Source organism: Rissa tridactyla, chromosome 6 (genome assembly GCF_028500815.1).
Source record: "Rissa tridactyla isolate bRisTri1 chromosome 6, bRisTri1.patW.cur.20221130, whole genome shotgun sequence".
Lineage (NCBI taxonomy): Eukaryota > Metazoa > Chordata > Aves > Charadriiformes > Laridae > Rissa > Rissa tridactyla.
Genome location: NC_071471.1, coordinates 42,940,208 through 42,955,673, shown reverse-complemented (window position 1 = coordinate 42,955,673; position 15,466 = coordinate 42,940,208). Strand labels below are relative to the sequence as shown.

General features: G+C 47.1%; 1 protein-coding gene across 1 annotated transcript; it reads right to left on the bottom strand.

The window, feature by feature from the left end:
* Nucleotides 1-4,260: 4,260 nt before the first annotated feature.
* On the bottom strand, nt 4,261-7,822 carry ADIRF (adipogenesis regulatory factor). Its single transcript, XM_054206618.1, has 3 exons — nt 7,703-7,822; nt 5,989-6,051; nt 4,261-4,852 (listed from the first exon to the last, which is right to left on the bottom strand). Exons 1-3 carry the CDS (start codon nt 7,761-7,763, stop codon nt 4,746-4,748), a joined length of 231 nt encoding a protein of 76 aa, XP_054062593.1. The 5' UTR covers nt 7,764-7,822; the 3' UTR covers nt 4,261-4,745.
* Nucleotides 7,823-15,466: the final 7,644 nt, after the last annotated feature.

Here is a 15,466-nt window from a genome sequence, read left to right as displayed (position 1 = left end):
TCCGTTCATGACCGGAGACTCCAGGCCGGGATGTGCCCTCCAACATCGCTATCCCAGCAGCCGTGGCTGCTTGGGAGTGTGAGGGGAACAGTGTAGAAAGTGGACATAACCCAGTCAAACATGTCCTGCAGAGGGTCCCCGCATCACCTGCCTCATTGCTCCGTGTGCTGCTGCCACCCGTCAGGAGGGACAGGGGCTGGGGATGGCGTTGGGCATTTTTTTGGATCATGGTGTAATGGCATATCGCAGTCAGAGCGTGCGGCCAGCACGGTAGCTTCGCCCCCAGCACGTACCAGCGGCACACGGAGAGCAGCATCCAACGCAGCGCCCGCTTATCCAACTTTATGTTTAGTCAGGAAGGCGAGTTTCTTTCTGCGGACGTGCTGCCCCATCTCATGGTGAACAGTCTCTCCGTGGTGTCCTCATGAAGCAGCGAGCTGTTCCTGCACCTGTGCTCTGTGAGCCCTGGCACGGCCTCGGCTGCGGCTCCTGCCTGGTAGCTGCTGGCCTCCTGCAGCATCGACTGTGTCCTGCCTTTGTCCTGCCTGTGTCCCATCACTTGGCCCCAGGGCCAGGGAAGCCCACCACGGCAGCCCCCAGCCCGCCAAGGGACAAGAGGAGCCTATGGGGTCTGGGGACACGGGGTGTGCCATGGAGGGGAAATGAGAACCCAATTAACTGCAAAAAATGTGACTTGGGAAAAGAGGTAAAAAGAAGGAAGGTTAGTCCTAAAGGTGAAAGGAGGCTGTATTTCATAAAAGCTGCCTAAGCTAGGTATGGGAAATGAAACGGCAGCTAAAGCCGCAAGGTGTGAGAGCAGGACCTGGGGGAAACTGAGGCAGGGTGAGGTGACATGGGCAGGCCCTGGGGGGCTGCTCCTATCAAGGCCAACAGAAGAGCAGTGAGAAAGTGCTCAGCAGTTGTGTGCTCTGCTCCCCAGCTTCTAAAATTAACCAGGAGGGCTGGAAATGCTGAAAGGGTGCCCCCAGTTGCCTGGGCTATGTCTGGGAATTGCAAAGAAAGAAATAAAAAAAAAAATATATATATGTGAACTGTTACTAAATGGGAAGAAGTAGCTACTTATAAACCAGGTTTGGATGAAATTCCTGGTAATTTCCTATCTGAAGGCAAAAGGGAAACTAAACAAGCATCACTTGTGTGTGGGGGGGTGCATGCGTACTGCTGTGGTACTGGCTGAGGGGCTGACATAAATTAGGAGAAGCATCTATTAAGGCAGGGCTTATGAGCAAAGTGAAAATGGCTCATCTAAATCTTTCCGGAGGCTGTTGGCCCCAGTGGTATGGAGCCTGGCGGTGCTGGCAGGGAGGGGAGCTGGGTCCCAGGGCTGGGAACTGCATGGAAACCTGGGAAAGGGCACTGTGCTGAGAGAGAGGCAATGGGGATTTACCAAAAAAAAAAAAAAATCATCTTTGCATTTTGCCACATGACAGGAAACTACAGCCACAAAGACAGATTTCAGAAAGGCTGGATTCTCGATAACCCATAGACCATTAATCAAAGCATTCACCTGAGATGAGGATTCATGTTTTCTTGGGCAAAGGAAGGAGATGAAGGTGGATTTTGAGCAGTCTGGTAAAACCTGTGCCCCCTGAGCCCTGCCCTGCTGAGCTGTGAAGGGGAGATGTTCCCCCCGGGAAGGTCTCCGGGGTGCTGGAGTGGGGCACGGGGCAGGTGGTGCTCGCGCTGGGCAGCCTGGCCAGGCCAGAACATGAATCTCCTTCACTCAGCATTTCACGTCTCAGGCAGCTGTGGGCACACCCAGAAGCAAATTTTAACAAATTTGAGAACTCAGGTGTTGGGTAACTTCATGTGTCTCTAGGCCTGATGGCACAAGAACTGGTAGGAGCTTTAAAGACATTCCATTTGCTTTTACACAACCTCTGGAGCCTTCAGGTGGGGTGGGAAGGCACAGTCTTGGTTGGGACACGGCTCCCTGTGTGATGCACGAAGGAAGGTCAGCCCCAAATACTCTAAGGCCAAAGAGCACTGTGAATAAGGCAGTGACCTTATTTGTAGAGCAAAGCTCTAAAGCTTAGACCCAGAACCACTTGCCAGCAAGTGACTCAGACTCACGGGTGCCTGTGGCACAGCATCCACCCTCGGGACAAAAGAGATGAGAAATCCTCTCATCAGGCTCCTGGGATCGGTGCTGAAGTAGCAAAAGCATCCCTGCGCTGGGGACCAGGAGTCAGGAGCTGCCTCCTGGTGCTCCTTGGCCAGATGGAGAAAGGTGCTTCTCCTCTCTTGACCCAGCGGATGGCCTCCAGCAGTCCCTTCAGCTGGGCAGTCCAGCCCCTACCAGTGCTGCTGCCAACACTGGGCCAGCGCAGCGACAACCCCTGTAGCTACAGTGAAGAGGTCACCTGTGAGTCCTCAGCACGAGAAGGACATTGACCTGTTGGAGAGGGTCCAGAGGAGGCCACAAAGATGATCAGAGGGCTGGAGCACCTCTCCTGTGAGGACAGGCTGAGAGAGTTGGGTCTGTTCAGCCTGGAGAAGAGAAGGCTCCGGGGAGACCTTATAGCAGTCTTTAATACCTGAAGGAGGCCTACAAGAAACCTGGAAAGGGACTTTTTACAAAGGCATGTAGGGTAATGGCTTCAAACTGGAAGAGGGTAGATTTAGATTAGATATCAGGAAGAAATTTTTCACTATGAGGGTGGTGAGACACTGGCCCATGTTGCCCAGAGAAGTTGTGGAGGCCCCCATCCCTAGAAATGTTCAAGGCCAGGCTGGATGGGGCTTTGAGCAACCTCAAAGTGGGAGCAGGGCTGGAACTAGATGATCTTTAAGGTCCCTTCCAACCTAAACCATTCTATGATTCTATGATAAAAGCCGCACACCAGGAGTCAGGGCTGTGTTCCCCACGCACAAAGCAGCAGGACTAGAACCAGTCATGTAAGGGCATAACAGGTATTACAGCCAAAACCCCCACAACTGTTCTTTTTTTTTTTTCTGTAATATGAACGAAGAAATGGCTTGCAGAAAAAAAAAAGGTGTGATGGAGGCTGGTGTATGGACCACTGTCACCCACAAACGCAGCACTGGTGTCTGAAACGCCAAGCCTCAAGGGCTCATTCTCTGAAGATTTCACCATCAGGGAGGTAACCATGGAAAGTACTAAATAATTAAGTACTATTGAGGGTTGCCCAGTAACTGAGAGTGCAATGGTCTAATGCGTTTTCTGTGAGCTTGTTCTTGGGTAAATATTTAGGCTTTTAAACCTTTAAATGACAGTGGACATTGCATTGGGACACTCTGTGCAAAGCCCTGGACTATGTTTACCCGCAGATGGTCTATTACTTATAGGTTCCTCTAAAGGCTCTTCAGTCCGTGCAGTCCTTGTGCAGATTGCAGTGGTCTTTGGGTTCAGCGGTGAGTCAGTCTCTCCTAGGACTGCATTCCCCAGGATCGCTTCCAAAAACCCCTGGTCAACCACAGCTCTTGGTCAACAGGTGAGAGACAGCAGTATCTGAAGCTGGCCTGGATTGCCCTATTTCCTTAAATCCAGATGCTTTTGGTTATTCTTTGGTTTTCTTCAGTGAGGCCCAGATTAGCTTTTTACTGAAATCAGGCTGGTAAGGCTTCAAACCAGTAGGAAAAAAAAAAAAAAAAAAGAAAAAAAACCAGAAAGAAAGAAAATAAAGAAAATATTGCCTAGCAATGAGAAAGACCCAGAGGCCAAGGCAAGAGCACTTGCTGCGAATAAGCGGGTATGAGTGCCTTGTGTTGACAGAGGCAGCACTAAGTGGGCACCCTGTCTGGCTGCAGCGGCCTCTGATTGCCCAGTGAGCAGCAATCTAAAATAAATATTTCCATCTCCTAGGCGAGAAGATTACCCACTTGCCTCTCTCATGCCAGCTCCAGTCGTTGTTAGCGTTAGTGCTGCAAACGTGCATTGGGATAAAATCTCTTATTTCTATCTTTGTGAGATTTAACAGGAGATGTGTTGTGGATAACAAGAAATCTAGATGGGGAACAGACACAGGAGGGAAAGGACAAGGGGATGGATGGCTTGCAGAGACCACGGGGCTCCTCTGCGGCGCGGGGCTGTTGGTTTCCATATGTCTGTCTGCCAACCTGCCAACCGATTCAGTACTCACCTTCCTGACAGGATGGTCACCGACCTCACTGGGCTTTGAATCAGAAAGGAAGAGAGATTTGCAAGACATCGTGCAATCCTTCACTGAAAGCCCAATTAAATAACAAGAGTACATAAAAAGGTGATGCACCTCTGGGTGGTGGAAATCTTACAATGCATTTTATTTATCTTAACCTGAAAATACAGCAAATGGGAACAAACAAAGAGCTGACATGAAATACAAGCCCAGCTTAGCTTTAGATTACTGGAAGAAAACTCGGTTTCATCACACAAGTGTTCTGGTGTCCTGGAGCATGAATGTTTTCACTGGTTTTGGAAATACACTCAGCGAATGTGGCAATAATCATAGCGCTGTTGTAAGAGCAGGGCAATAGCATTGCTGAAGCCTTGTGAACCGTGTTGGAGATTGTGAACAGATGTTACAAGATGTGCTAAAAGATGTATTTTTCCTATACGAAGGAGGGGCAGGGAGTGTCTTCTGCCTTAAAATTTTGTATCTGGAGACAGAGAAATGATCCAGATCTTAAACAGCTTTTTTTTTTTTTTTCCACACAAAGCAGTAGGGAATCGCAGACCAAAGAGAGAATTTTTTTATATGCAATACTGTTTACTTAAATTAGCATCATTTCTTAAACCCGCATTTTTTCCCAAGGCCAGACAATGCTTCTGCAGCTTGTCCGGTTGCTTTTTCTACCCCATCTTGTGCCGTCTTGGAAGCCTTGTCAATAGCTGCAAGAGAGGGAAAAAGATAAGCAAAAAGCTGGAAAAATGCCACATGGTTTAATGTTTACGATGGAAGGGGGAGGTGTGAAAATAACTATAAAAATATAGGGATATATCTTTAAAAAAGAAAGGTTCTCCACATCCAGTTGTAGTTGGGTTTGTCAGGATGTATTTAGGATGGGCTGTAAGGCATTGCTAAATTGGAGTGGTCACTCAGAAGTTTTGGGTTCTGAGCTGGAGCAGCGTGAGATGAACGATGGGACAAAGCTGGAATAGATCGATCTTGGTGTACGTGCGGCCTGGCTGATGGAGGAGGGATCTTTGGGGTAAGAAGTACTGTGAACACTGGGGTGTTTGGGAAAGACAAATTGTATGAAGTGCTGGGGAAGGCGAAGGATGCTTTTCCCTCCATTTCCTTCTCGTCAGTATTTGAGGCACCGCTGGTGAGGGCTGTGCTCAGCTGTGGGCCGTGGGCGCAGGCTCACTCCTGCGTGGGACCCGACATCAGCCGGGATGGGAAATGCCAGCAGGGTCTCACCAGGAGAGAGGAGACCCTCACAGACGGGGCACAGCTGCTCTCTTTTCTCTGGGATCTTGGCTATATTTTGGCAATCTTGCTGCCTCCTCAGTCTAACATCAACGAGTGCCCAAGCCCTTCCTTCTCATCACTTTCCTGATGGCACATTTCCAGCTGCGGGACCACTAATGTTGGACCCCAGTTGCTGCCTCAGCAGGTGCTGGGGGCTGGTGGAGGGGCTGGACCTGGATGGACCCCTGATCTCCAGGCTGGGGAAGCAAGAGGCATCGCAGGATTGCTCAATCCTCAAGAAAGAAGAGCAAAGTTTTTTCTGTGCTGTTTCCGCAAGTTTTCTATAAAGGAAGCCGAAATCTGGATGCTGTGCACGAGACTGGGTGGCTAGGGGGGTGTCACCTGCCATGGTTCACCTGCCAGTAAGCGTAGGGAGCTACTAAGCAACAGATCCTAAAATATTTTCCCACGAGATTTGTGAAAGGCCAAAAATTTGTCACTGAAATCAAGAACTTTCAGGCTGAGAAGGCCCACGGGACAGAGGGGGAATGTACACAGCTGGCTTGTGTTGAGCTGCCCCATCGCTTCTTGATTTGCACCTCATCGCTCCTACCTTTCTGGCTTGCATCTGTAATTTGGTTGACTGCATCCTGAGTAGCCTGTCCCAACGTGTTTGCTGTAATTAAGGACAAAAAAAAAAAAAAAAAAAAATTCATTTCCAGCTGTTCACACTGATGCTTATAGGAATTCCCTGTGTTAATCGGGTTTTCTGCATGTCTGCAGAAGGTTATGCCCCTGGCAAGAGATAAGGCTGGTACGGAGCTCTGTGTGTCACCCTGAGCACCCTGGGGACCATGTGCGTTGTCGGAGGAGTTTGCTGTGAGATTAGCGTTCACCTAATCCCTACGGTCAGCTGAGCGAATCGATGACAGATAAGAAGATAAAATAAGGAGGAGATAAAGAAGCAAAGATTAGCAGCGAGTTGGAATGATGACATTTAGCTGCAAGTTGCTTATTTTACACTACACTTGCTTTTATTGATTTTTCTAGCATATTCTACTTGGAGAAGCTTGGCCATTTAGCACGCATTTTCTTTGCGGGCTGCCTGGGAGTAATGCCTTTTCCAAAACGGAAGCAAACACATTAAACGGAGCAGGATAGGAGAAGGGAGAATTTGCAAATAAGATATAACTAGAGTAAGAAGAGGAGCAGAAGCTAGAAACATAACAGATCAACTCCAGACTATATAGCATTAAAAAAGTGAGGTGCCATGTAATTGTAAGATGTCTGATGGTTTATGAAAGAGCGATAGCCATCCTATTGCTTTTGCTAGGAGAAGAAGTGGCCCCTCAATGGCATGAATACATTCAGGATGTAGCAAGGACTATTTTGTTTTTCAGAAAGGTGTTCTGTCATGTTTCTGGCTCTACTTTGCATTTGATCCCAGGCGTGTGGAAACTTACTGCAACTCCAAAGAAGTCGGTGAGGTTACTCACGTATTTCAGCCATACAACAAAGTGTTTGCAGGATCAGAATCCAGGACTGGTACAAATTATACCCTGCTAGGAATGAGCTGCACGCAAACACTGTAAGGAATATGCTATAAAATGCTAGCATAAGCTATTCACATACTGAAATTTAAAGAAAAAGCTGTTATATTTTGCATTGAAAAGCTGGTTACCAACACAGAGCACTAATAATAATGCAGAACTTGGCCCTACAACATGGGCACAGCTATGACGGAAATGCGTGCACAGATTATTTTTTTTAAACCCTGCAAAGTCTGGTGATCACTGCTGGAGAAGAATACAACAACAAGAATAAAACTTGTACTACTTATTACAAACAGTCCGTTGCAATCAATATAGCTATTACCAGAAGACACTGGTAGTCAGGCCAAGTAGCAAACGCTTATCAAAGGTTAACTCCAACTTCTTAAAAGGAGAGCAGTTTAAAAACTTCCGCAGAGGATGTGAAAGGACTGCCCTGAGCAACGTAAATGCTAGATACACAGGGTTATTTCTACCACGACAGCCTTCACTGCTCTAAAAACACTAAGTTTGGGGAGCGATAAGGGTTGGACGATGCCCAGGAGCCGCTGAGGGAGCTGTGGGTGGGTGGAGGTGGTTGCTTGTGCTGAGCCAAGAGCCATGGCCAGCCTGGGGCCTTCTCCAGGTGACAGCTAAAACAGGAATTGAAAGAAAAGGAGAAGCTATGTCCTGCTAGCACTGATGGAGCTAGTAGCTTAACTTCAGGTTGTGGTTTCTGTAAGCTAAAGCAGCCGCTAAGCCCCCCACAACTATACAACAATATTTAATCTTTCTTACCAGCATCTTTTGCTGCACCTTCAGCCTGTTCCTTCAGTCCCTGGAAGTTTTTAGCTGACATCGTGGCTTCTGACACCTGTTAACGCTCCTCTCCTGCAATGAAACTAAGCGCCGGGCGACGTAGAGCACACTGTGTGAGGGGTGTCCTGACCTGTCCTGGTTTTATACGTGTGCCAGGAGACCTGCTGATGCTTTTGGGGGTGATTGGTACAATGGGTGGAGTTTGAACGTGAGGAATGAGAGCTGAAAATACACACAGAAAAGCCACTTATTTACCCTCCCCAGTGAGAGGGTGTGCCCGGGTGGAGATTTCTGCTTCATCACACGGTCTTTGTTTATAAGTTTTGGTGTTTTTTTTAAAAATCAAAACCACAAGAAAACCTGTTCCACCATCACAGACAGAGAAAAAAAACCACTGAACTGGGTTTTGTAAAGGGTGCTGGAAAACTACTGAGGTGGCGGTGCCTGGGCATGGCCCACTTTCGTCCCCGCCGGGCTGGCGTCTTCCTCCTTCCTTCATCCGCTAAGCTGAACCCTCCTGAGAACAGAAACCAGTCCAAAATTCTTTCATTTTTTAGCAGTTTTAGTCACAATCCCCTTTTCTTGCTGGGTGGGATACTCTTAGATGGGGAGAGTTGTCATTTATGTGTAATTTTAGAAGAAATTGCAAACCTGATCATCGTTTCCAGGTGCCTGCTCAAGTCGGATTGCAAAAGCCCAGCATCGCTGAAGGCCGTGCCCGGGTCAGGCAGGTAACCAGTGCCAGCGCTGGCAATTCTCAGGGAAAAGGAAAAAAAGAAGCCAAGTTAGCAAAACCACCTTTTCCTAGTGCGGCTCTGCACTATGGGTTTTGTTAGTACAGAAATAATGTTTAAAATAATTTCCTTACCTAGCATCATAATGTTACATAAAAGTTAATAAAAGTTTTGGGCTTTAACCTCTGGCATTTCACAGGTTTCCACTAGCCTTTAGAATTTACGTTTTCTGCCATCAATCCTCAGCACAAAGAAACTTTGTACAAATGAATTATGGGCAGAGTCGGGGGCCAAAGGGCTCACCGGCTTTGTGGGGCTCGGGTTCCTCATTGCCGCTTTCCAGGGTACAAAGCACCTTGGTTCAGATGTTCACACTCATACCCATATTTGTCTTCCTTTTTTGTTGAGAAAAAGGAAAAAAGGAAAAAGGAAAGCTTTTTTGTTGAGAAACGGGCACAAGAACAAGATGCCGCGAATAAAGTAGGGTGGGAAGTGACAGTGCTCGTAAGTTTAGTGCTTCATTAGTACCCAAGTGAGGATGGGCAGCAGAAAACAAGGTTAAATGCATTCCTCTGCGGCTCCTGTTCAGCCCGTCATTTCAGAGAGCTCTTTTCAACTTTTGCACCCCTGGCACCGCTTATTTATTATTTCAAACAGCAATTCGCTTTCCCCCCCTCGATGGGTCAATTAGCATTTTAATTATATATTCACATCAGGTATCTTTTTCAATTCCTTGCTGATTTCTTTTTCGGAATGATTCTCTTATTTGGATTTGCAAAAAAACTCGGATAAAGGACACCCAATATTGTGGGGCTCTGGCATTTTTTGGACAAAACCACTATCACAGACCTACTTATCTTCCTTGCCCAAACCCGAGAACTCAGCAACAGCCAAGCCATAACAAACAGGTGAATTCCAGCCGCCCTCAGCCCCCATAGCCAGATGGCTGCAGCCTCCATTAACTTTGTGCCGAGTGTTTGTGAGAACAAGGAGGAGGCTCTCGGGCACCCACCAGGCAGCTCGTCACGGCCCAAGAGAGGACGTGCCCAGGCTCCAGCGGCAAATACCTTCCAGCTGCCCTCCCCGCTCTTCTCGGCTGGTGGATTTTCAGTTCAAGGGCCCCGCTGATGCCAGCTGGGACACTCAGCCTGAAAGGGAGGACAGGAGTTTTGGGAGAACATTTAAAACTGATGCACGCTTACACCAAGCATTAAACACACACCATGTTATAGCAGTATTTTAGAGACTCCTGGGCAGTTCAGGTAAATATTGCTCTGTAATTCTGCTCTGACGCCTACCTGGGTTACCCCAGCTCCAACTATTATTCTTCCAAGTGGAAAACTTTGGCACTTTGGACCCAATATGGGTGTCTGGTCTGTGCCACTGCTTGCTTTTACCTGCTGCTCAAAACATTAAGTACCACGAATTTGTGAGTAAAACCTACACTACTGTCAGCATAGCAGCATGACTTCTCATCTGTTGTAACCTTATCCTTAGCATTAATACCATTATCCTGGTTCCAAGCAAAAAAAAAAAAGGCAAAGAAAGTAAATTACACTTGGACAGCAAACTGACGTGATCATTATGATGCAGCCCAGAGCAGAGGGAAAAGGGACCCTGATATAGTATGTATTTATCCCATGAGATGGGACAAATGGTCTGTGCATCAGGTGGCTCACAGAGTTACAAAACCACATCAGAAAATTAAGGGAATGTATTGCATCGTCTTTATTCACTTTGTGGGTTAACATTACTTTTTTAAAGCTAACATGAAGTATTTTGAACCGATGTCAGATACAGATTAGAGCACTCAGATATAAAAACGATGGTTGACCCGAGCAAAAACGGGGATTTGCATTTCATCTGCTCAGAAATTTACAGCAGTTTATCCCTGAGTTTTCATTTTGTTCTGTTACGAGTATTGAAATTACTAATGTAGATTGCATCTATTCCTGGATTTTGTAAGAAACTATTTCTCAAAAGAATTTAACCTTTTCTTGGCCTCTAAAGAGAATAACGTCACAGGAGAAACTGTTGAAAGCTTTTCCTGAGACAGACTGTTTAAGGAATAGTAAAAGTAAAATAGTAGCTTATTTCTCATTATAGATCAGTGAACTAAGTGAAATAACCATATGGCTTTAAATTCATTCCTGTCCTGGTCCAAGCTATAGGTCGTCTGACTTACATTTCACTGCGTCTGCCTCCTGACATTAGGTATTCACGATGGGCTTCCACGGGCCTCTTACAAGTGTCATGGGAAGTGTTTGAGCTCATGATGAGCTGGATGTCCCACCTGGGCATCAGCCTTTCCTGTGACTTCAGCTGGAGTTCAATGCACGTGTGGCATCCCTGGGAAATGAGTTGCTATGTTTTCAAGAAAGCCAGTTTTCAAATCTGTGGTCTTCTGAAATGCTGTGTCTCCGCTATCCTGAACATCCGGGTGAAGAAATGAGCTTTTTTAAGAACTGTTCCTCATGAATCCCAGTCTTTGCTCTGACTCTTTTGTGTGCTTTCCAATAGTCTGTCACCACTGTCAGAGAGGATCTACCCATCACTTGATGGACCTGGCCGGCAAGTATTGTGGGGTTGTTCATTTCACCATTGTCAGTTCCCACCTGTGTTGTCTCGTGACAAGAGAAGATAGGGGTGGGGCGGGAGATTATAAAGTATTTTGAAAGCTAAATGCCCAAACACTACAGGCTGTGTGCTCCTTGTCTTCTGACGTCTTATTATTTGGGTAATACTTTGGAGTATTACCCAAAGATCCAGCCTCTAAGTACATCTACAGTTCCTACCTCTGTTCCTTCCCATGCATTACCTCTTTCCGAATGGGTTTCCTGGTCTTTGATTGCATCATTCGGTGTGTCCTAAGGTCAAATCAAACTGCCTACAGGTGGAAAATTAGTTTGGACTTTTGCTCCATTTGGGTCTTGGTATCTGCTGAGCCCGCAGACAGAAATCCTGGTTAACGCCAGCTGGGGTAGGTACCACGCTGTGCAGGCAGAGCCACACACTGAGATGCCCCTGAAATTTCAGGTTATTCCAAAAGTTACTCCACCTGGTAACACCAGAGCACATCACTGACATTGCTTGGCCAGAACCAAGACCTGAATAAGCGTCACCACCCCCAGAAGCTCTGTCTGCTCACCTCCAGCAGGTAACTTGTCTCACTGACACCCTCCGCCTGTGCCTGGTTCCATGGGCCTTTTCTCCATATTCTGCGCTTTCTCAGTCTGTTGTGTGTGACAAGCAGTTATTTGTGTTTGGAGGGAAAAACCCCAAAACTTCTTCCTTAAGTGCTAGGAGGGCTCCACGACCCACAGCTCTGGAGCTAGTTGGCAACTCCAAGCATGCAGCCCAATCAGCTCTGGGTTAAATCTAAGGCACTGCAGGGAAATTAGAAATTGTTCTGGTTTCCTTTCCTTTCCCTCCTCTTCTATGGCATCTTAGAGCACCCTTTCACATATCAGTAACGTGAACACCTGACACAGGTGAGAAGAAATTGATCAGAGCTAGAGCTCATGTTTTACACATGAAAATGGTCAAATGAGGTTAATTAAATGGGAAGTGTTGAAATTTATTTGGGTTTTGTTCAATTACAATGTCGCCAGTGTTGAGTTTCACAGATGGGTATGGTTTCCATCAGCAAGGTAAATGCAATGATGTGTCAGGGCTGAAAAGTGTCACACAGACCAATCCTGAAGTTAATGAAGTGAGCAGTGCTCAACATCCGCAGCTGCTAAAAGAGCCTGCTATCAGCGTGGAAGGGATGTGACGTTTACATTAAGAAACAGAATTGTTTTAAGAAATAGAATTGTTTGCTGATAAAAAGATATAATTATCGTAAGTCATAGGTTAGTCATTTAAAGGATCGAACTAAAGCTGTTCTAATTAAGCTAAATTAGCCCTTCAGTTCAAATACAGAAATATTTTTATGGGAGAAAAGTAGGTCTAACTGATTCTTTGTTTACATGGCTGGTAACTTTCTCCAGAAGTCATCAGCCAGCTCTGCTTGAAAGCATGAGATCAAAATAAGGCCAGTATATACGCACATCTTTACCCTCTGGTTTCTGAGTCTTCAGGCAACGTCTAAGTGAAGTGTCCAGTTTCTGCCATCTTCTGGAGCACTGAAGACTAAACCATGCGTAAATACTGGGATTTTTGTGGAGTCTCATGATATCCTGCAGCTTGAGTATTAGGAAAGGGAAAAAAAAAAGTCTGGTCTTTAACTTATAAGGGGTAAAAAGATGAGAAAGGCTCGGCCACCACCTTAAGATCTGGCACAGGGCTACAGAAAGAGATAACTGGTCGTATCCCAGGGGTGGCTGGGAAAGCTGAGGATGTGAGCTGGGATGTAACCCGAGGCTAAGGTCTCCAGGAGAGCTTTGTATATTTTTCTAGGCACACTGAGAGGAAGAAGCGCCTTGGCTCTACCCTCCTGGCCCATGGCCACGCTGCCCACCCCACCTGGGGCTCAGGGGCAGAGGAAAGGCAGAGGAGCGGAGCTGCCGAGCTCACTTCCCTCCCTTGCTGGAATCCACCCAAAAAAGCGGCGCCAGAGCTCAACAGAGAAACTTTGCGCTGCTAACAGACCTGTGCAAAGTTGTGCGGGCAGGGGTTTATCCAACATTTAGAAAGCTGAGTTTTAATCATCTGAGTTGTTTTTCTAATACCCTATTAAAAGTATGGAGGAGCTTCTTGTCATTCAGTAGGGTTGCAATGCATTTATGAAACAGTTAAAATATGCTACATTTCAATATAGAGAAAAAAGTCTCAAAGTGGTGAGAATATGTGATTGTATCTATTTTATGGAGAACAGTATTAAAAAAACCCAGCCCTTCAGCTTTTAATCAGGTGCTCTTTGAGTTCAGTTTTAGGACATGCATTATGCAGATGTGAAAATGGGACTTTCAGATGAAGTGGGATATTAAGAAGTGTATTATTACCTGATTTGCATTTAAATTAGTGGGATGCACATTGAGATATTCTGGAGAGAGCCACTGCTTTCCCTCCTGCATCCCAGACAAACATCTTTGAACAATCAGGCCCTGCATGCCCTTTAGCCCTTGGCCAAAACGTATTTAGGGGGGAGCTCTCAAAGGCTATGAACTGTATCAGAACAAACCACTTAATAAAGCTTAACTGCAGTTTTACACGGTACGTAATTTTTGCTGTAACAAGGGGAAAAAAAAACAACCCACGTTTTTCAGTGTTTTGTTGGTCATTTGTATGGTCAAGTTGAGGCAATGTTTGGCAGCGGCTGTTCCTGGTTCGTTGGGTGGTGGAGGTCTGAGTGTGAGTGCCCGTGGTCACGCCATCGGGGATGGACTATGGCCCCGGCACACCTGGCACCGAGCGCTGAACTCATCACAGGAGGATTAAATTAACAGCTTCTATGAGAGAGCTTTTACACAGACAACGTCCGCTTAAATAAATCACAGGGTGAGATGCGTAAAGCAAACTCTTGATCGCCCAGACCATGACCTGTCAGCAAAAAATTATTTTGCTAGTGTTTGCCTTCATCGGCTTTTACCTGGGGCAGGGGATTCCCAGCATCTCCCCTGTGAAAGCGCCTTCTGCTGAGGGATGTTTTCTGGTGCATCTCCTCCATCCTCCCACTTTTCAGTTTCCTTCCACCACCTCTTGTTACGCTTGTCTGAACACTCATTAAAAGTACAGGCTTCTTTTCCATGCAGTGAACCAGACATACAACGAAGTTTAATTGAGTAATTAATCTTTTGGCTCTTGTATGACAGACCCCTTCGACTTCAGGAGGGACGAGTGTTGACCTTCCTTACCTCTGCTCAGCCTGGCACCCCAGGTCTCCCTGGCTGGGTACTGGCCAGTCGGGAGAAGCGAGGGGAGGAATCATAGAATCATTTAGGTTGGAAGGGACCTTTAAGGTCATTGAGTCCAACCATTAACCAAACACTGCCAAACCCACCACTAAACCATGACTCTATGGAACAGGGAGGAACCTGAGGCTGACCGAGCCGGTCCCTGATGCATGATGCTCACGTGGGAGGAAACCACGTGGCCCCATCGCTGGCTTCATGGCTCGTGATTGCCCTGTGCAAGGTGCATAAACGATCCTCTGGGCTCTGATGGCAGCAGGACTAGACCAGACCTGGGCAGGGGCAGTGGCAGGGAGGTGCCGAGCCCCCGTCCCAACCGGGCACAACAGGGTGCTCAGTGAGCCGAGAAGCAGGCAAACGCAGAGCCCGATCTTTAGGGAACATTCAGACACTTTCGGTGCCCACGTCTTAGGCAATAGTCGAGCAGTGGTTTTAGGCTCACGGTTCTAGATATAGGTGTGTAAATACCAGTTAAATCCCTCCCTCCCCACAGGGAAGAAGATGTGGTAGCCCAGCAGATCGATGTGGAGTGCTGCAGCCTCCCTCCTAAGCAGGTACGTAGCTCCGCCGCAGCGCAGCGTGCCTGCACTCTTAGCTCAGCAATTGTAATTCTCTCCTGCTTTAGGTCCTTTTGAACCAGGGGTGAAGCCCACTTGAGAGATGGGCATACGGGGAGCCTCTCACTCCTGCTTTGAGCCACAGCCTGGCCCAGCTGATGCCTGCCCCTGCCTCCCCCATCTGCCGCCACTAGCAACAGCGCCCGGCTCCTCTTTCCCTCTGGCTGGCAGAACATCTTGTTTGTATCCCCGTAGAGCGAAACTCTGGAGCAGAGGGATTGTTCCCTGTCTCTCTCTAGTGAGCACTAGGAATCGGCTCCAGCCTCCTGCTGCTGGGCATGAGCATCACAGCCCTTTATGCCCTTTTACCTTGGCCTCGATTTTAGTCATTCTGTTTAATTGGCAAGTTCTGCAGATGTTTTGCAGGACATCAGAAAAGAGTATGCACATATTGGATATAACTTCCTTTGAGGGGCCTTGTTATCTCTGCTAGGACTCTTTTGTTCCCATTCCTTGTCGAGATCAAACATCCACTGGGATGGAAATCCTGTGGTCTCTGCAAGGCAAAGCTTTACATGCAGTGTCAGTGTGTGCGAG